The 22,144-nt window shown below is 45.4% G+C and overlaps 1 protein-coding gene across 7 annotated transcripts in view; it reads left to right on the top strand.

The window, feature by feature from the left end:
* TSNARE1 (t-SNARE domain containing 1) overlaps window positions 1–22,144 on the top strand; it is a 434,224-nt gene that overhangs the window by 125,403 nt on the left and 286,677 nt on the right. For all 7 annotated transcript variants that reach the window (XR_013544395.1, XR_012087019.2, XM_078392020.1 and 4 more), the window contains exon 3: window positions 20,854–20,931. Coding sequence is in view for 5 of the 7 variants with exons in the window: in XM_078392020.1 (XP_078248146.1) it covers window positions 20,854–20,931 (78 nt within the window). In the remaining 2 variants the exon portion in view is untranslated. The remainder of the gene's footprint in view (window positions 1–20,853; window positions 20,932–22,144) is intronic.

Genomic DNA, 22,144 nt, shown 5'->3' with positions numbered 1-22,144 from the left:
TTCTCCCTCCTCTCTGTTGATTGCATGAGAAATGGAAAATCTTATGTCAAAGGAGTACATGTTAAAAAGAAGCAAGTTTTGGGTGATTTTTTTTTAACACACACACACACACACAAAAGAAAAAGAGCTCCAAATCCTACAAACCCCAAGACAACCATCTGGGAATCTTAACATTAGAGAGAAGTTTTAATGAGTCTCTTTCAGCTGAAGAGAGGGATGACTTGACAAATGTGGGACTTTGCCAAGATGCTAAAGGCCTGTGCGAATAATTGGAAGACTCTCGTTTGTTTCCTTGGTTTTCACCGAAATACAAACATTTCCCTCCCCCCCCCCTTTTTTTGGCAAGCGATAACCAAATGTATGTGAAGAGAATCACAGCCAAATCTGTGTAGGGATTTGTTCTCAAAAGCGATAAACGATCCTTGTTTCCCGTCATTTCTTTCAATTTGTCAATTCTTGGGCCCAAGCTATCTGAAGGACCGCATCTCCCTTCATGAGCCTGTCCAGGTGCTAAGATCAACAAGAGAGGCCTTCCTCTCAGTCCCACCACCTTCACAAGTGGGGACACAGGAGAGGGCCTTCTCTGTAGCTGTTCCCAGACTCTGGAACTCCCTCCCACTGGAGGCCAGGCTGGCCCACTCTTTGCAAGAAGGCAAAGCTTTTTCTTCAGGCAGGCTTTCCCCTAGAGGCTGACCACCTAGGAGAGGTTTTTTTAATGAGATGTTTTGTATTTTGTGGCTTGTAAAATGCTTTTAGTAATGCTTTTACCCAACATTTTAAATACTGTGTTTCCCCAAAAATAAGATAGGGTCTTATATTTTTGCTCCAAAAATGCATTAGGGCTTTTATTTTGTTCATGTACAACCATCTACATTTATTCAAAGACAGTCCTGTCCTTTTCTTCTAGCTGCTGCACAAGGGTGGAGGGCGGGGTTTCACTTCACTTTGTTAGGCATCCTTCAGTCTTGAAAGACTATGGTGACGTGCTCTGTATGGAGGACTTGGAACAGCGTCTAGTGTGGCTGAGGAGGCCAATTCGAGAGTTACAATCTCTTCCACACTGAAGACAAATCCAATCTGTCCCCTGTCCAGCTCCCTGGTTTTGCTTCCTTTGTGACTTCCTCTTTGCCTCGGCCTGCTGGACAAGGGTCTCTTCAAATTGGGAGAGGCCGTGATGCACTGCCTGCCTCCAGGCTGAACGGTCAGATGTCAAGGTTTCCCATCTGTTGAGGTCCATTCCTAAGACCTTCAGATGCCGCTTGCAGATATCCTTGTATCGCAGCTGTGGTCTCCCTCTGGGGCGATTTCCCTGCACTAATTCTCCATACAAGAGATCCTTTGGAATCCGACCATCAGCCATTCTCACGACGTGCCCGAGCCAACATAGACGTCGCTTTTTCAGTAATGTATGCATGCTGAATATTCCAGCTTGTTCTAGGACTACTCTATTTGGAAATTTGTCCTGCCAGGTGGTGCCAAAAATCTGTTGGAGGCAACTTCACTGGGGCTTAATATTTGGGGTAGGGCTTACATGAAAAATCATACTAGGGCTTATTTTGAGGTTAGGGCTTATTTTCAGGGAAACGGTATAATCTAATTATTTTAAAAACAATTAGTATTTGAATTGTTTTCTTATTTTGTTTTTAAATAATGAAAGAAAGAAAAAGGAAGGAAGGAAGGAAGGAAGGAAGGAAGGAAGGAAGGAAGGAAGGAAGGAAGGAAGGAAGGAAGGAAGGAAGGAAGGAAGGAAGGAAGGAAGGAAGGGAGGGAGGGAGGGAGGGAGGGAGGGAGGGAGGGAGGAAGAAAGAAATCAAAAAGCAGTGCATTTATTCCAGAATTCTGCAGTGAGGGTGAGGATGTTTCCAAAGTAGGCCAGTGTTTTAATGCCAGTTTTACTCTTGTGTGGTGAAGCTTGGGATCCACCTACCTGAGAGAGTGAGCCAACTTCAATGGCACTGGTGAACAATGTGCATCCTGCAGACTGAAGTTACTCTGCCTGGGACCCCAGACTCACCTTTTCAGACCTTCTCCAACTCTCCCATCCATAAACAGTTCACTCTGAACTGGACAAAGATGCTCTTAGAACCTTGGACTGCATTTGGCCATTTAAAATCTGTCTTGCCCTTCAAGCCTTTGAGAAATGCATGGTCCCTTCCTGTTTCTAAAGGGGGGGCGGGTCAGTAGGACCCACATAGGTGCAGGGGATAGGTCCCAATTCCTGCCTGTGCAGATGATGAAAATTGCATATACTATACATAGCGTGGTAAAAGAAAAAGATAAAATGGAAAAAATATTTTCATCATGTATTACCAGAACTGGCCAACAGAGGGAGATAGAGACCATGCTGTAAATTGTTCAACAACAAATGGCCAGTTCTATGAAATACATTGTGAAAATACTTTTTTTCTAGTTCTTTTCTTTTAATATTTTAAGTATTTTTCAGAACACGGATAAATGAAACTGTGGATTCCGATCCCACGGATATGGGATTTTCACTGCAGTTTGTTCCCCAAGGCTTCGGTGGAAATTTGTTTAATTTGGGGTGGGGTTCAGGTTGTTGGGAGGGACATCAACTTCTTAGGAGTGCCAGAATTGATCCTGGATCCTCTGCAGTTGAAGTTCTCCAACCCTGTGCTATGGTCCAGTTTTCCTTGTTCGTCTCACCAACGACAGACCTACCAAATCAATGGCTGGAATCCTGTTGGTTCAGTTAGGGAAATAGTGTAGTTTTCGGAAGTTAGGAAATCTCAGCAAATGCTATATGTTGCATACTGAGTCATGCAACAAATGGCAACTGGAGAGATTTCTTAATCGTTTGTCTGAAAATTGTATTTATTTTATTTATTAATTTATTTTATTGAATTTCTACCCCACCCATCTATACTATAGGTCTACAAGTTTAAAACCAGTTAAAACCAATGTGGTTATGGTTTGCTGAACAGTGCAATGGGATTTGGGCCACCGAGAGGTTAAAAAATATCTCATCCATCACCCATCCATGGCACCGGTGAGATCCATGGGAACCAGTATGCTGGACCTCATACTCGGGAATGAGTGCCCTGCTTCGAGGCAAAGACTTCTCATTGCAGTTTCTAAGCCTGAAGATTTGAGTCCTTCTGCAGGAAAGCATTCCGCTTTGTGGGCATCTGAGAGGTCTCTGTTTCAGTTGCGACAGTATTTGTATCAGCCAACAAAGGATGAGAGTCTCCATACACCTCTGGTTGCAATCTTAGAAGTGTATGTTTTCCTTTCTCTCTCTGTCTCTTTCTCTTTTTGCTTCCCACGCTTGACAGCCTATGAGCCAACACATTGTCTTCAGTAAACTCAGCCTCCTGGAGAAACTTGCTTCTTTTTTTGAGTATTTATGATCCACCCCTCCCTTCCCCCTGTGAATGGAATGCAGAAATATTTTTCAACGGGCTAATAAGAGTCTACAGCTCTAGAGCCTTTTCTTAGCTCAGAACTAGAGACGGGCATGAACCGGTTCGTCTCAGTTCGTCAAGGCGGCAACATGGGTGTTGCTGCTCCCCTGCCACACCTCTTATGGCTCAAGAACCACTTATGAGACCCAGCCTGCAAGATCTTCAACTGACCTTCCAGTCCCGGCAAGAGGTCAGGCTTCCTTGCCCCCACCCCTCCGGGCTGATCTGCCACTCAGAGAAAGAGGGCGGGGCAGAGAAGTCTGTGCTCTTGCCTCTGATTGGGAGGTTAGATGAGGAGGTGGGAAAAAGCAAGCCAGCTGGGCCTGGTGAGGGGCTGATCAGCTGAGGAGGCGGGGCAGGGGAGCAGCAGTACCTGGGCTGCCACCATTACGAACTGGGACGAACTGGTTCGTGCCCATTTCTTCTCAGAATTACCAGCTGTTGCAACCCTAGCTATAGGCACATTGCAATTGCAAATCCCTCTGTGAGGAGCAGCATAATGCTCCGGGTTCCCAGATTGGATGGCTCTTATGGGTTGCCCAGAGTGGGAATCGAACTCCTAACCTCTTGCTCCATAGCCAGATAGCTCCCTCACTGAGCTATCCAGCCATCCATTATAGCAGTGGTCCCCAACCTTGGGCCTCCAGATGTTCTTGGACTTCAACTCCCAGAAGCCTTCACCACCACGACCTCTGCTGGCCAGGATTTCTGGGAGTTGAAGTCCAAGAACATCTGGTGGCCCAAAGTTGGGGGCCACTGCATTATAGGAAAAAGATCTGGCTATAAACAGTGATTCCCCCCCCCCAGGCCAATAAGCGAAGGCAGTGATGACTTTTAATGAGGCCAGTCCACAATTTAGCTGCCCGTGACTGATGCAGAAGACCGAGCAATGTGGTTCAGATTGTGGACTTCACACTTTCTGTGGATTTTTGCATTTGGCTCAGTGGCCAGTTCGCCTTATGCCAGTAAGAGAGGGGAACAAGCCCCACATGCCATCCTCGTTATCTTCATGGCTTAAGGGACCTTTGTCTACTCACATATCTTCTCCAGTAATCCAGGCTGGTGGTTCGATGTGCCTCTGGAGCCCTCACATTAGCAAGGATGATCTCATGAACAATGGATATCCTTCGCTGAGGTACAGGGAGATTGCTCGTGTGGGCTTGATTTTATTACCTGCCCCTCTCTCCCGGATGTGAGACCCTTCAGATAGAGCTGTCAAGATTACATTTCCATTTATAATTCAGAGCTGAAAAGTAAAACTTAGCTGCCTAAGGCTGATTCACTTGGGGATCCATCTTCCCCGGGAATGTTGGAAAATGTATCTTTGTTTGGAGACAAGGATGATTTTTCTGCCGTATCGCCCTTGTTTATCAGGAGCGTATTGTCAGGAGACAAAATGGATGCCTGTTTGGTGGCTGCTAATACTCGGTGATTATAAACACGAGTGATAAAGATGCTTAAATTCAGCCACAGCAGGCAATTTTGGGGCAGGGGAGATGCCTTGACAGATAAATTAGTTCATTGGGGTTTTATCTACGTAAATGTGAAGCAAGGCTGTTCCTTCAGCTTAGGTTTCCTCCATTTATTTGAGGAAGAAAAGTGTGTGAAGTGCTTGCGTGCCATGGACATGGCTTTCAGTCCTTTTATCATTCCAGGTTCCTAAAGATGCCTTTTGTTGTGCTTGCAATCGGCATACAGAAGATCTGCAAAGTTCACATGAGAAGTTCTAAATGATGTTTATTGACACTGCTTAAGTTTCCCATGGGCTTCGTGGTGGTGTTTATTTTGCCCATTGCCTTTCATCTCCCAGCACCACATGGATGGACCTTCTTTCAGCTGGAGGGTGGAATTCTGATGGTGGATGGATCCAGGGATAGTTTTTTTCCCTGACCTGAAACCCAGCCTCTTGCTGCCTGAATCTCTTCCTGCCAGTGACTGGCCCTTAGGAGAAACATCTCAAAACCTTTTTTGAAAGAGGAGGAGGGAAGAGGGGAAGCCACCAAATACGACATCACAGGGAAGGAAATCTGGACTTTAGGAAATTTCAGGAGATTGTATTGAACCCTCCTGAAGGCAGTAGGTTAATGTCCTGACCCAGGACATTTCTTGCTTCTCTTTTCCAGGAAGAGAATGGCCTTTTCTGAGCAATGAAAACAAAATGAACTGATAAATAAAAAGGGTTAGCTGAACTGCTTGCAGGAGCAAATTCTGCAGCTGCTGTGCCAGTCACTAAAACTTAATGGGACAGGAGTGAAGGGTGGAGGCAGAGGTGGCTGTATGGGAAGTAAAGGTATAGGTTCCCCTTGACATTTAGTCCAGTCGTGTCTGACTCTAGGGCACGGTGCTCATCCCCGTTTCCAAGCCATAGAGCCAGCATTTTGTCCGAAGACAATCTTCCGTGGTCACATGGCCAGTGCGTCTTAGACATGGAATGCCATTACCTTCCCACCGAGGTGGTACCTATTTATCAACTTGCATTTTTACATGCTTTTGAACTGCTAGGTTGGCGAGGAGCTGGGACAAGCGATGGGAGCTCACTCCGTCGTGTGGATTCAATCTTACGATGGCTAGTCTTCTGACCTTGCAGCACAGAGGCTTCTGCGGTTTAACCCGCAGCGCCACCACATTCCTGTATGGGAAGTACACAGGGCCAAACTGGAACTCTGGGAGAGCTGGAATCCAGCCCCAAACCAGGTGTTTCCTAGTCCTGCGATACACCATATTATATAAAACTACCATGTTTCCCCCAACATAAGACAGGGTCTTATATTGCTCCAAAAATCACATTAAGGCTTATTTTCAGGGGATGTTTTATTTTTTTCATGTACAACCATCTACTTTTATTCAAATACAGTCCTGTCATCTTCTTCTGGTTGCTGAACAAGGGTGGAGGGTGGGGATTTCTCTTAACTGGGGCTTATTTTTGGGGTAGGGCTTCTATTACGAGCATCCTGAAAAATCATACTAGGGTTTATTTTCAGGTTAGGTCTTATTTTGGGGAAAGAGGGTAGATTTGTGGGAATCCTAGCAAGAGACAGGCAAAAAATTAAAAAAAAATGAATCACCAAATTTGTTCAAAAAAATCACTCATTCACCGATTCGTATCAATGCCTCAATGAATATGAATCAACAAATTTTCAGTCGTTTTTTATTTATTGATTTGTTTGGCTATAAAATGCCCCCCCTTGCCATCACCTAGAGACCAAAATTGCAGCAGGGTTTATTCTTACTCTCCTCCATGATCCCTCCAAGTTTGGTGAAGAGTAGGTTTCAGATGTCATGCTCCCACAAAGAGCCCCCCCCAAGTCCCTCCCATTGTTTGTTGTTGTTGTTTAGTCGTTAAGTCTTGTCCAACTCTTCGTGATCCCCATGGACCAGAGCACGCCAGGCCCTCCTGTCTTCCACTGCCTCCCAGAGTTGGGTCAGATTCATGCTGGTCACTTCGGTGACCCTGTCCATCCATCTCGTCCTCTGTCGTCCCCTTCTCCTCTTGCCTTCACACTTTCCCAACATCAATGTCTTTTCCAGGGAGTCCTCTCTTCTCACGAGATGGCCAAAGGATTGGAGCCTCAGCTTCAGAATCTGTCCTTGTAGAGATACCAATATCACAATATCCTGTGACTCTTCTCTACAATCCCTTCCAAGTTTGGTGATGATCCAAGTATGGCCTGATTCATTTTGCTTACTCAGAGATGTGCTTTAGACTCCGATATGCTCATTAAGTGATAGCCAAGGGAGGTGAACATGCCATGATGCAGCTTCATTTTAGGCTGCATTAACAGAAGGATGGGACGTGGTGGCGCTGCGGGCTAAACCGCAGAAGCCTGTGCTGCAGGGTCAGAAGACCAAGCAGTCATAAGATCGAATCCATGCGATGGAGTGAGCGCCCGTCGCTTGTCCCAGCTCCCGCCAACCTAGCAGTTCGAAAGCATGCACATGCATGTAGATCAATAGGGACCACTTCGGTGGGAAGGTAACAGCATTCCGTGTCTAAGTCGCACTGGCCATGTGACCACGGAAGATTGCCTTCGGACAAAAACGCTGGCTCTATGGCTTGGAAACGGGAATGAGTCAAACACGACTGGACAAAAATTGTCAAGGGGAACCTTTACCTTTACCTTTACTAATAGAAGGATAGTCTCCAAACCCCACGAGGTTCCAGTTCCCCTCTGTTCGACACGGATTAGGCCTCACCTGGAGCACTGTGTCCGATGTTGGACACTGTACTTCAAGAAGGATGCTGAGAAACTAAGGAGGGTGACAAGGAAGATCCAGGGACTGGATAACATGTCATATGAGATAAAAATGAAGCCTGTTTAGCATTGAGAAAAGAAGAATGGGGGCACGCTTCAAATATTTGAAAGGCTGTCCTACAGAGGAGGGTTCGGATCTGTTCTCAATCATGGCAGAGCGCAAGACACATAATAATGGGAGCGAGCTGCAGAAATCCAGATTTAGGATGAATATCAGGGAAAACTTCTTAACCGTTAGAGGAGTACAACAACAGATTACTTCAGGAGGCAGTGAGCACTCCAACACTGGAGGCATTCAAGAGAAAAATCAGATTCCTGCCTTGAGCAGGGGGTTGGACTTTATAGACCCCCCTTTCCGACTCCATTATTCTATGAAGTCAGCTGACAGTTTTTCAGTCTTCATTGCAATCCAAGTTCTCCTGTCGCGCTGCTTCGAAGCTGCCATCCGCAGACAAGGGGTCCCTACCGCTCTCTTCCTCCACGTGTACAAACGTGTGTGCACAGAGAGAGAAGAGAATTGCCGTAAATACAGAACAAGCATTAGCTTGGAAGCTTTGCAAACAAATGGGCCTTTTCCATGAGACTCATTTTATTCTGCTAAAAAAAACCAAATTTTCTTAAATCTCTCTCTTAATCCTCTCCTGCTATAAACGACTTAAATCACCGTCATTCCCAAACCCGTGCTAACGGAGGGTTTAGTAATAAGGCACGTTTTTGTGGAGAAGTCTTTTGTTTTGATATTTTGCTCCTCCTTGATTAAAAAGAAAAGGAGCATTTTTTTAAAACTTATGAAACCAGCCGACTGAAGCCAAATGACTTTGCTGTTAGCAATATTAGAAACCCCACCTTCATGGATTGCTGCCTTGTCGTGGCGAAGGGGCTTGAGTAACTCAGAGAAGCTATGGGCTATGCCGTGCAGGGACACCCAAGACGGACAGGACATAGTGGAGAGTTCCGACTAAACACAATCCACCTGGAGTAGGAAATGGCAAGCCACTCCAGTATCTTTGCCAAGAACGCCCCATGATCAGAAACAAAAGGCTAAAAGATATGACGCTGGAAGATGGGCCCCTCAGGTCGGAAGGCGTCCAACATGCTACTGGGGAAGAGTGGAGGACAAGTACAAGTAGCTCCAGAGCTAATGAAGTGGTTGGGCCAAAGCCGAAAGGACGCTCAGCTGTGGACGTGCCTGGAAGTGAAAGGAAAGTCCAATGCTGTAAAGAAAAATACTGCATAGGAACCTGGAATGTAAGATCTATGAACCTTGGGAAGCTGGAGGTGGTCAAACAGGAGATGGCAAGAATAAACATCGACATCCTGGGCATCAGTGAACTAAAATGGACAGGAATAGGCGAATTCAGCTCAGATGATTATCATATCTACTACTGTGGGCAAGAATCCCGTAGAAGAAATGGAGTAGCCCTCATAGTCAACAAAAGAGTGGGGAAAGCTGTAATGGGATATAATCTCAAAAATGATAGAATGATGTCAATACGAATCCAAGGCAGACCATTCAACATCACAATAATCCAAGTTTATGCACCAACCAGCATTGCTGAGGAGACTGAAATTGAACAATTCTATGAAGATTTACAACACCTTCTAGAACTGACACCAAAGAAAGATGTTGTTCTCATTCTAGGGGACTGGAATGCTAAAGTAGGGAGCCAAGAGATAAAAGGAACAGGGAAGTTTGGCCTTGGAGTTCAGAATGAAGCAGGACAAAGGCTAATAGAGTTTTGTCAAGAGAATAAGCTGGTCATCACAAACACTCTTTTCCAACAACACAAGAGGCGACTCTACACATGGAAATCACCAGATGGGCAATATCGAAATCAGATTGATTATATTCTCTGCAGCCAAAGATGGAGAAGCTCTATACAGTCAGCAAAAACAAGACCTGGAGCTGACTGCGGTTCTGATCATCAGCTTCTCATAGCAAAATTCAAGCTTAGACTGAAGAGAGTAGGAAAAACCACTGGGCCACTCAGGTATAATCTAAACCAAATCCCCTATGAATACACAGTGGAAGTAAAGAACAGATTTAAGGAACTAGATTTGGTGGACAGAGTGCCTGAAGAACTTTGGATAGAGGCTCGTAACATTGTCCAGGAGGCAGCAACAAAAACCATCCCAAAGAAAAGGAAATGCAAGAAAGCAAAGTGGCTGTCCAACGAGGCCTTAGAAATAGCAGAGAGGAGAAGGGAAGCAAAATGCAAGGGAGATAGGGAAAGTTACAGAAAATTGAATGCAGACTTCCAGAGAATAGCAAGGAGAGACAAGAGGGCCTTCTTAAATGAACAATGCAAAGAAATAGAGGAAAATAACAGAAAAGGAAAGACCAGAGATCTGTTCAGGAAAATTGGAGATATTAGAGGAACATTTTCTGCAAAGATGAACATGATAAAAGACAAAAATGGGAGGGACCTAACAGAAGCAGAAGATGTCAAGAAGAGGTGGCAAGAATACACAGAGGAATTATATCAGAAAGATTTGGATATCCCGGACAACCCAGACAATGTAGTTGGTGACCTTGAGCCAGACATCCTGGAGAGCGAAGTCAAGTGGGCCTTAGAAAGCCTGGCTAACAACAAGGCCAGTGGAGGTGATGGCATTCCAGTTGAACTATTTAAAATCTTGAAAGATGATGCTGTTAAGGTGCTACATTCAATATGCCAGCAAGTTTGGAAAACTCAACAGTGGCCAGAGGATTGGAAAAGATCAGTCTACATCCCAATCCCAAAGAAAGGCAGTGCCAAAGAATGCTCCAACTACCGTACAATTGCACTCATTTCGCACGCTAGCAAGGTTATGCTCAAAATCCTGCAAGGTAGGCTTCAGCAGTATGTGGACCGAGAACTCCCAGAAGTACAAGCTGGATTCCAAAGAGGCAGAGGAACTCGAGACCAAATTGCTAACTTGCGCTGGATTATGGAGAAAGCCAGAGAGTTCCAGAAAAATATCTACTTCTGCTTCATTGACTATGCAAAAGCCTTTGACTGTGTGGACCACAGCAAACTATGGCAAGTTCTTAAAGAAATGGGAGTGCCTGACCACTTTATCTGTCTCCTGAGAAACCTATATGTGGGACAGGAAGCAACAGTTAGAACTGGTCATGGAACAACTGAGTGGTTCAAAATTGGGAAAGGAGTACGGCAAGGCTGTATATTGTCCCCCAGCTTATTTAACTTATATACAGAATACATCATGCGGAAGGCTGGACTGGAAGAAACCCAAGCCGGAATTAAGATTGCCGAAAGAAATATCAACAACCTCTGATATGCAGATGATACCACTCTGATGGCAGAAAGTGAGGAGGAATTAAAGAACCTTGTAATGAGAGTGAAAGAGGAGAGTGCAAAAAACGGTCTGAAACTCAACATCAAAAAAACTAAGATCATGGCCACTGGTCCCATCACCTCCTGGGAAATAGAAGGGGAAGATACGGAGGCAGTGTCAAATTTTATCTTCCTGGGCTCCATGATCACTGCAGATGGAGACAGCAGCCCTGAAATTAAAAGGCGCCTTCTTCTTGGGAGGAAAGCGATGACAAATCTTGACAGCATCTTGAAAAGCAGAGACATCACCTTGCCAACAAAAGTCCGAATAGTCAAAGCTATGGTTTTTCCTGTCGTGATGTATGGAAGTGAGAGCTGGACCATAAAGAAAGCAGACCGCCGAAGAATTGATGCCTTTGAACTGTGGTGCTGGAGGAGGCTCTTGAGAATCCCCTGGACTGCAAGGAGAACAAACCTATCAGTTCTAAAGGAAATCAACCCTGAGTGCTCACTGGAAGGACAGATCCTGAAGCTGAGGCTCCAGTACTTTGGCCATCTCATGAGAAGAAAAGAGTCCTTGGAAAAAACCTTGATGTTAGGAAGGTGTGATGGCAAGAGGAGAAGGGGACGACCGAGGATGAGATGGCTGGACAGTGTCTGCGAAGCAACCAACATGAACCTGACACAACTCCGGGAGGCAGTAGAAGACAGAAGGGCCTGGCGTGCTCTGGTCCATGGGGTCACGAAGAGTCGGACACGACTAAACGACTAAACACAATATTAGAAACCACTTGAAGGAAGGGGTACAAAGCAAAGCAAAGGTTGTTCTGTGTCTCTGCTCATAAAACTTGAAATGACAATAAAAATAGGAGTTAAATAAAATTTTCAAGTGCCTGATTCCCAGAGTTCATAATGCGGTTAATATTTTCCCGTAACAGTTAGCAAGTCACAACGCATGGCATCATGTGCATGGAGTGGGCATTTTAAGATTGACGGGCGCCATTTTGAAGAAGAAGACACCACTGCGATATTGCAGACCCTAAATATCTAGGGCTCTGGCATTCAAGCTTCAAATCACACCTGAGGGAAACCTATTATTTCCCGCCATGGCAGTGTTTCCCTTCAAGGCGTGATGTTCCTGCAGAGACATGTGCCTGAGCGATCATGCTTGCAAACATGTCTACCACCAGATGGCCAATCATAAAACAAAACAAAAAGGAAACGTGAGATGGGCTCGCGCTGGGACAGTTGGATGTCTTTTGTCCACTCTGGGAGGCTCATGTCTAAAAATCGATAGATCCATCGATCGATAGATATCCTTTGAACGGCAGAGCTGGAAGGGACCTTATGGATCACTCAGTCCAGTTCCACTCAAGGAGGCACAGTGGGGAATCAAACTCCTGACTTCTGGCTCCACAACCAGAGACCAAAGCCACTGAGTTTTCCAGCAGTCCCACACAAACTGGACCATGTCAATTCAGTGTTATACTGTAGTCCTGTTCAGGTGCATAGACACCATAGATAAGCATTCTAACTCCAGCCCCGCCCCTTTCCCTGGTGTTGTTGGACCTTTTCACGTGCAGAGCAGCAAGTCTGAGAAGGAGCTCCATCTGTATTCATAGAGGTTGTCCGCGTGAGCACGTGGGCCCTGATGCTCCCAGTCCAGATTCATGCGGAACACTTCCTTACAGACAATAGAGATTCTTTCTTTTAGGACCCTTTGCCTAGCACGTGTACAAGACTGGCAATATGGAAAAGTGAGAGGGCAAGGCGAGACCACTATCTTCCATGGCTGGTGATTATAAACTGGTGTCTTTATTGTATTCCATGATGACAATGGAACCCATGGCCTGAGGAGGTGGTGAGCGCTCCAACGCTGGAGGCCTTCAAGAGAAAATGGGAGAACTGCCTGTCAGAACTGCTTTGATCTGAATTCCTGCCTTGAGCAGGGGGTTGTTCTCAGTGGCCTTAAGAGGCCCCTTCCAGCTCAGTTATGCAATAATTCTATGGATTCTGTGCCAAGACTTGACTAACAATCAGCCTGAAGAAAACACGAGTCATGGGCCAGGGCGTGGACTCACCTCCCTCTATTACTATCTCCACACAAGAATTGGAGGTTGTTCATGACTTTGTGTACCTCGGCTCAACGATCTCTGACACCCTCTCTCTAGATGTCAAGCTGGATAAACGCATTGGGAAAGCAGCTACCATGTTCTCTAGACTCACAAAGAGAGTATGGCTCAATAAGAAACTGACAACACATACCAAGATCCAGGTCTATAGAGCCTGTGTCCTGAGCATACTCTTGTACTGGAGTGAGTCCTGGACCCTTCGTGCATGACAGGAGAGGAAGCTTAACACGTTCCATACGTGTTGTCTCAGATGCATTTTTGGTATCACCTGGCAGGACAAAGTTCTAAATAGAGTAGTCCTAGATTGAGCTGGAATTTTTAGCATATTTACATTACTGAAACAGCAACGTCTATGTTGGCTCAGGCATGTCGTGAGAATGGCTGATGGTTGGATTCGAAAAGATCTCCTGTGTGGAGCATGAGTGCAGGGAAAGCGCATCAGAGGGAGACCACAGCTGCGATACAAGGAGATCTGCAAGCGGGATATGAAGGCCTTAGAAATGGACCTCAACACAGATGGGAAACCTTGACCTCTGAGTGTTCAGCCTGGAGGCAGGCGGTGCATCATGGCCTCTCCCAATTTGAAGAGACCCTCGTCCAGCAGGCCGAGGCAAAGAGGCAGTCCCGAAAGCAACAAAACCAGGGAGCTGGACAGGGAACAGATTGTATTTGTCTTCAGTGTGGAAGGGATGGTCACTCTCGAACTGGCCTTCTCAGCCACACTAGACGCTGTTCCAAGTCCTCCATTCAGAGCACATTAGCATCGTTTCTCGAGACGGAAGGATGCCTAATCTAATCTGATGTATGGTTTCTGTAGATTTAAATGGCCGAGTAGAACATGTGAGGATTAAGGATGTCTTAGGTTGGAATGGAATGTTGTGAGGTAACATTTGACTGCATTTTACACTGTAATTGAAGAACAATCATTGTGATCTAGGTGATATGTTGGAGTTTTTCACAACTTCACGTGCTGTAGTTTGTTTGGCTAGGAAGAGATCCTTCTGGGCTGGGGTGACGATCAATCTATCCAGCACTAACCAATTGTTTCTTCCCACCTCAACTTTTTTTTAAAAAGGATTTATTTTCCTCCTCTCTGTGGGAAATCAGTTATTTGTTGATTGTTTAGTTTGTTGTTATCTTCTGACAACTAAGGAACCAAACTGAATTATGAAATATATTAAATTTTTCTACTATTAATGTCTCAAAGTGGAAACTGTAAGTGCCAGTTAATGAGAAAGGGGTGGTCTACTCTGGGATAATTGAAGCTATTCTGCCTTGCGAATCCCTGCGTGTCTGCTATGTAATGAAAGTGAGTTTCAACCAAAGTTAAAAAAAAAAAACAGGAGACTTGACCCATCATGAATCTGACTTATCTCTATCTTTCAGAATATATGAAGCAGCCCCCACCTTAGCTGGGTGGCTTTCACTTCATTTTCCATCTAAATTTTTAAACACAGGCAAAACGAGAACAGGCTCGTGAATATGTCCTATGGTTGCTTTGTTCCATCTCCACAACTGCTTATTAGCAAGAGTGCTAAATAAGGAAACAAAGGAAACTGAAAACAAATTAATTAAACAAAAAAAAAATTAATGTCAGGCAAGGTCTGATTAAGCCTTGATTACAAGGCAGGGAATGTATTTTTATTTCTGCTGCTTTTGCAATCATTGCTCGTTTGTGCCTTGAGTTCTGTCCCCAAAGGTGAAAACAGTTTTGACAGTTCTTCCTTCAGGTCAAAAACTTATTCTGGAAAGGGACTGGAAAGTCTGATCACTGGATGTTGCTGAGAATTGTTGGTATTGTGGGCTAAATCCTATCATATAGACTCAGTGCCCAACAGGAAATGTTTCTGCTCACATCTTAACTTGTCTTCTCCTATTGCACTGTTTCAAAGCTGACATCTGGTCCCTGCCCAAGTCTCTCTCTCTCTCTCTGTGCATACATGTGCAACGGCATTGCCAGCTGGCCAACGAGATTTATGCTAATTGCATTGCACTGCCATAAAAACCCAGTAGGATTTCCGTCACTATTATTATTAAAATCATGCTTTTGAGTGTTTGTTGTCTTTCCTGCTTAGAATTTCAGGGTCACCCTAATTGCATGGAGGCAACCTGTTCAGAACTTCTCAACCCCAACTTTTGTTTACTGTTAGAGGTGGGCTGGAGGAGACTCTTGAGAGTCCCCTGGACTGCAAAGAGAACAAACCTATCCCTTTTGAATTGAAATCAACCCAGAGTGCTCACTGGAAGGACAGATCCTGAAGCTGAGGCTCCAATCCTTTGGCCATCTCATGAGAAGAGAAGGCTCCCTGGAAAAGACCCTGATGTTGGGAAAGCGTGAAGGCAAGAGGAGAAGGGGATGACAGAGGATGAGATAGTTGGACAGGGTCACCGAAGCGACCAACACGAATTTGACCCAACTCCGGAAGGCAGTGGAAGACAGGAGGGCCTGGCGTGCTCTGGTCCATGGGGTCCGGAAGAGTTGAACATGACTTAACGACTAAACAACAACAAAATTTTAATGAAGGATTCTGTAAACCTGGAAGAAAGTTTGGGACACTCACTAGAAGATTCAGGAGAGGCAGTACTCTCTTCCATTAGAGTATGCAGAATGCTTTGGCCATCTCATGAGAAGACTCTCTGGAAAAGACCCTGATGTTGGGAACGTGTGAAGGCAAGAGGAGAAGGGGACAGCAGAGGACGAGATGGTTGGACAGTGTCACCAAAGCAACCACCATGAATTTGACCCAACTCCGGGAGGCAGTGGAAGACAGGAAAACAACAACAGAGATGGGCACAAACTGCCTGTTCACTTAGGGGCCAGGTGTTTGGTGCTTTAAAAGCCTGCCTCCTTCAGTGGGTGCCCACTTGAAGGTAGCAACCTGGCTTCCCTGCCTCACCTCCTCTGTGCACTGCCTCTGAGTAGGCAGAACTTTGAAATGCCAAAATCCCTGTTTGGCCCCTAAACAAACCATCTCTATATCCTGATTTAGTTCCGTTGAGTACATGAAGAAACCCTTTGATTCAATTCCTCTGAATGGACAAAGGAACTTACTTTATTGGTCTATTGCTACTGTTGTCCATTCTAGAACATCCCATAGTATGCAATATATTGTACTGATGCATCAGAACCCTGTTGGATCAAACCAAAGTCTAATGTTTGGTTGACATAGTGGCCCACCAGTTGCCATGGACATAAGTCAACATTGTATGCCATTGGACTGTATTGAGCTATCTGTGCTTCTCAGCAACAGATATGCAGAGCTACTGGTACCAGAAGAAGCAGTGATGTGAGGAATGTTCAAAGATATTTTTGTGGTCTTCTAAGTCTTGCCATTTGGAGAGTTCTCCTTGCACCATTGAGATTTATTAGCTTCTTAGGCTAATGAAACCTTAAATTTTCCTTTGCTCTTTACCTGTACAAGAGATTGTGAAATTCTGCACCACCCAATGCCCTTTCTGGTGAACATTTTGCCAGGATATCATTTTGTCATTTCTTCTGGGGTGGAGGGAGTACATCTCCATCTTGACTGGTAGCCACACTCAGCTTGATCTTTGGAGTTCCTGCTATAAATTGTCCATCTGCTCTCATTCACTGAACCGTAACGTTCCCTAGGAGACACGGAAGATGGGTTCCCACCTCAGGACATCTCTGCTTATGAACAATTGGCCTCCCTCTCCAATCTTTTTTTTGGGGGGGATTATCATGTACCCCCCCAAAGACATGTGCTGTAATACTCTCAAGTTTTGGGGAGAACGGGAGTAAGGACAAGTCATTCAATCCCACCATAATGCTTTGAAATCAGAAGAAATGGCCAACCCAGGTTGCTCTTGCATTCCAGGTCAACAGAGTCTCTCTCTCTCTCTCTCTCTCTCTCTCTCTCTCTCTCTCTCTCTCTGTGTGTGTGTGTGTGTGTGTGTGTGTCTGTGTGTGTTCTAGATGGGGCTCCCAGAACTCTTTCCAAATCTCAGTGGAGGGTCTCCTTATAAGCATGGCCTTCCTCAGTGGACAGGTCAAGTTTCCAGGAGCTGGAAGTTCAGCAACTGCCTTCAGAGACGTCATAATTTTGCTGACGCCATGCCAGACATGAAATTGAGAAGGATCTATGCCCAAAATGAAAGACAAGATGAGGAGAGTTTTGACCTCTGGCAAAGCATTCAGGTGTCCGTTTCATCGTGGTCGTCGTTCATGCTGACGGCATGCATTGTCACAATGCCTGTCGTCATGAAGGATTGTGCAGTGGCTTGGCAGCCTCTGTTTCAGCTGAAAGATTTCCCTCTTGGTCGAAATGCTTCCTTTAAGGAGTAAGGCAGCCACTTTTCTCTCCCTCGCCTCGTAACCCTTCTGTGCCTTTCACAGTGGTGTGATGGGCCCCAATTAGATGGTTTTCCTCATCGCTGCATCTTCACGCTGCCCAGACCAGCTTCTCTTGCATCCAGACACATCACACCAGCTGTTCTGGACTCTCTCGGGCTGGAGGGTGGCAATTAGATTTGCAGGAAAAGAGCCAAAGATGTGTTAGCATGGTGGGAAGATGGGCCGCAAGATCTCAGCATGCTCGCTGTCCCTCTGGGACCATTTCAGACTAAGACAAATTAGCCCTCGCAGATATTGTCTGGGATTCCTGTTTGGTTTTGTCTTCTTTTAGCATTAAGCTGTGTGTAACAATTTGAGGTATCTGCTTCTTACTTTTCATTTCATTTTTGCTTTATATCACTATTTAGGCATCAAGAGATAAGGTCATTATAAAATAACTCTGAAATACTGTTTGTAGAATTGAAGATAGGGTCACAGCAGTCCACAGTGGATTTAGGTCCAGCTCATGAACAGTCTAGTTATACCTCTCACTTTATCTCCCCAAAAAGGGCATCAACTGTGCCTAGCTTGGATAAGACCCTTGCTTCTTGTCCATCAGGCCTTGTTGATGGCTCTTGTGCCTCTAGAAGCCCTGTGGCACAGCAGTTAAACTGCAGTACAGCAGTCGAGTCTCTGCTCACCACCTGAGTTTGATCCCGTCGATCTCACATAACTGGCTCAAAGTTGACTCAGCCTTCCATCCTTCTGAGGTTGGTAAATGGGGTGTCTGCGTGGTAGTCATGTGTAGCCTGAGTAATTAAATTGTCAACTGTTCAGAGAGAACTTTATTAGGGACATGGTGGCGCTGTGCGTTAAACTGCAGAAGCCTGCAGGGTCAGAAGACCAGCCGTCATAAGATCGAATCCACGCGACGGAGGGAGCTCTCATCGCTTGTCCCAGCTCCTGCTAACCTAGTCGTTCGAAAGCATGTAAAAATGTGAGTAGATAAATAGGTACAACCTCAGTGGGAAGGTCATGGCGTTCCGTGTCTAGTCGCGCTGGCCACGTGACCACGGAAACGGTCTTCGGACAAACGCTGGCTTTACAGCTTGGAAACGGGGATGAGAACCGCCCCTAGAGTCAGACACGACTGGACTAAATGTCAAGGGGAACCTTTACCTTTTACCAGAGAGACCCTTAAGCCCCGTAGGGTGGTAGATAAACAGCACACTTTGCTTTGCTTTTATTCTATGATTCTCCTCTTCTGAGGGTGCCCTGAGTCTGTGCAGCTAGCCCCGGGTTCCACAGGCTGGCTCTTCTCCTTGGACACCCAGTGAGCTCCCGTCTTCTAGCTTCACAACTAGATGCCTAACCCACTGAGCTGCTGTTGTTTTGAAATTCTCTTTTATTATGAGAACATATTTTTTTTAACAGTGGCAGAGCCACCTCTACACCGACGCCTACACACATGGCAGGGTTTTGCCAGGAGAATGTCACATTTTAGCACTGCGTTTCATGGAATCTAGCTTGTTTCATTGTTATTCAGTGCCGTGCTTGGGATTTGCATCCCTCCCCTTTCCGTTCACCATCTTGGCAGGCATCCCTGAATGGTTGCTATGCTTGGTGACGGAGATGTGTTCTCCGCAAATTGCTTCTTTTGAGCTGAAAGCTTGGATGTTTGCTCTTGACTCCTTCAGTCAGTCTTTTGAAGAGAGGGAGGGCGATGCTTTGTGGCCTCCTTTCTAAATGGAACGGATTCTCTGCTTATCCTGCGGTTTCTTTCTTCCTCCTCCACTCCCCTTTCCCGGACTAGAAGAGTGAAGCTGTTCTTAAATAACCTGGAGGTGGTTAAACTTGCTCGCAGCCTGTTTAACAGTAATTCAGGATTAACTTCATAATTAACATGAGGGCTTCTCTCTCCCGTGGAGAGTTGTCTGTTCTATCGTTGAGCATAACGGGTGGTACTACAAGTGAGAAGGGTCTTGGAGTTGTTGTAGCTCACAAGCTGAATAGGAGCCAACAGTGTCATGTCGCTGCAAAAAAGGCAAATGCTATTTTAGGCTGCATTAACAGTCTCCAAATCCTGTGAGGTACTAGTGCCCCTCAATTCAGCACTGGTTAGGCCTCATCTGGAATAATGTCTTCAGTTCTGGACACTGCACATGAAGAAGGATGCTGAGAAACGGGAATGAGTTCAGAGGAGGGCCACTAGGAAGGTCGAGGGACTGGAAATCAAGCCCTGTGAGGAGCAACTGAACAAACGAGGCATGTTTAGACTTGAGAAAAGAAGACTAAGGGGAAGAGATTATATTTGTTGTTGATTAGTCGTTAAGTCGTGTCCGACTCTTCATGATCCCATGGACCAGAGCATGCCAGGCCCTCCTGTCTTCCACTGCCTCCCGGAGTTGGGTCAAAGTCATGTTGGTCGCTTCAATGACACTGTCCAGCCACCTCATCCTCTGTCATCCCCTTCTCCTCTAGCCTTCCCATTTTTCCAACATCAGTGTCTTTTCCAGGGAGTCTTCTGTTCTCATGAGATGGCCAAAGTACTGGAGCCTCGGCTTCAGGATCCGTCGTTCCAGTGAAGTATGATAGCACTTTTCAAATTCTTGAAAGGTAGTCATACGCGGGTGGGGAAGGCGCTGTTCTCAGTCATCCCAGAGGGCAGGGACACATAATAATTGGCTCAAGTTATAGGAAGCCAGATTTCAGCTGAGTATCATGGGAACTTTTTGAGCAGTATGACAATGGAATTGTTGACCTTGGGAGGTGGTGAGCGCTCCAGTGATGCAGGCATTCAAGAAACAGCTGGGCAATTATCTGTCAAATCTGCTTTGATTTGGATTCCTGCTTTGAGCAGGGGGTTGGACTTGATGACCTTGTAGGCCCCTTCCAACTCATTGATTCTATGATTTTATGACTTCTTGTTAAAGATCAGTAAATGTAGGGATGGGGAAAATACACCCTAAGGCATTTTTCCAGCTCCCACATCACCTCAGAGCCTCCTGATCAGTACCCCTGAGGCCGGTTTCCACTCCTGGAGGCTATCCAAAGGGGCGATTTTCATCTTTGCAGTCTCTTTAACAGTAATTAAAGATGAAGTCTGCAATTAACATGGGGGGGGGTTTCCTCTCTTACCTTGAGAGGAGTTCTCCCACATCCCTGTCCAAAGGATGAAACATCAAAACCAGAATCCCCTCTCTGGACACTTCCTGATTTGGACTTTTGGAGAGGAGAGGGGAAAAAGATTTTCAACCATTTTCCAAATCAGTATATGCCATGGTAGGGTCTGGACTAGACAGCTGCTGAAATTGTCCGCCTTATGGTGTATAAAACGAATGATCATGAACAAGTGAAAATATGCCCGTCATGGAGAAGCACTTGGACATTTTAAGTTGGGGGGGGAATATGTATAAATTATGGAATGAGATATTAACAACCTCTGTTTCTCTGTTTCTCTCTCTCTCTCTCTAGCCACACAGATTGATCCCAATGAACTTCAGGAGCTTTTTCAGGATACGTCTGCCAACGTTTTCCGAATTAATGCCAATGGTATGTATATCCTATGTGCCAGATGTTAACCTGTTGAGTGTGTGTTACATGGAATGTTCAAAAACTTCATTTTGGACAGCAGGAGACCCTACCTGAGTATTTATTTCTGCGAAGACTCTCAGTCCTCCAGGTGAGGCTATCTGGAAGTCGAGTCATGGCCACTGGACTTCTTCCTTATGAAGTTGAAATGTTTCACTCCTCTTCTAAATAGCTTTTTCAGTCTTCAGTCGGACTGAAGAAGCGGCTTGGATGAGCAGCGAAACATTTCAGCTTGATAAGGAAGATGTCCAGGGGCCATGACTCAACTTCCAGATAATTTATTTATTCTTTTATTTCAAATATTTTTATCCTACCTTTCCCCTTGAAAAGACCCAAGGGAACTTACATTTTTAAAATACGTAATATTAAAGCTAACAACTGTGAATATACAAATACTCAAAAAGATCAGAAAAATAAATATGTACAAAAAAACATAAGCAACATCAAAAAACATTCAAAGCAGTAAGGTACAACAGTCCATTTAAAAAAAACAACAACACTCAGGCAGCTATTCACTGAGGGAAAGCTTGCCTGAAGAGAAAGGCCTTCGCCTGCTTGTGGGAGGATAGCAAAGATAGGGCCGAGCTGGCCTCCAGTGGCAGGGAGTTCCAGAGTCTGAAGGAGCAGCCACAGAGAAGGCCTGGGTGTCCACCAAATTCACCTGTGGAGGTGGTGGGACCAAGAGAAAGGCCTCTCCTGATGATCTTAACACCCAAGCCGGCTCATAAAGGGAGATGCGGTCCTTGAAATAGCTCAGATCCAAGCTGTTTGGGGCTTTATAGATTAGAACCAGGACTTTGAATTGTGCCTGGAAATGCACGGTCAACCAGTGGAGCTGCTGTAACAGGAGGGTTATGCGATCCCTGTGGCCAGCCCGTTAGCAATCTAGCTAAAGTGTTTTGGTACAGCTCATGGATGGCTTGACTTTTTCCTCAATACGAGGCAAACTATAAATAGTGCACCATATGTTCATTAAACACTTGCAGATTCATGTTTAAATGTTTCACCTTTCTGTTTTTATAGGGTCAGCTATTGCATTAGAAGAATGTAAAAGATGGGACACGGTTGAATCATCCAGATCTGTTTTCCAAGAGGTTCTGCAGCCGAGATGCTTTCCATATTAAAAAAACAGCTGCTGTCTCTTAGAAAAGCAGAGGGGAAAGGGACGATAGAA

Source organism: Pogona vitticeps, chromosome 4 (assembly GCF_051106095.1).
Source record: "Pogona vitticeps strain Pit_001003342236 chromosome 4, PviZW2.1, whole genome shotgun sequence".
NCBI lineage: Eukaryota > Metazoa > Chordata > Lepidosauria > Squamata > Agamidae > Pogona > Pogona vitticeps.
The sequence above is the reverse complement of the archived record's forward strand: the minus strand, read 5'-3'. Positions and strand labels throughout refer to the sequence as shown.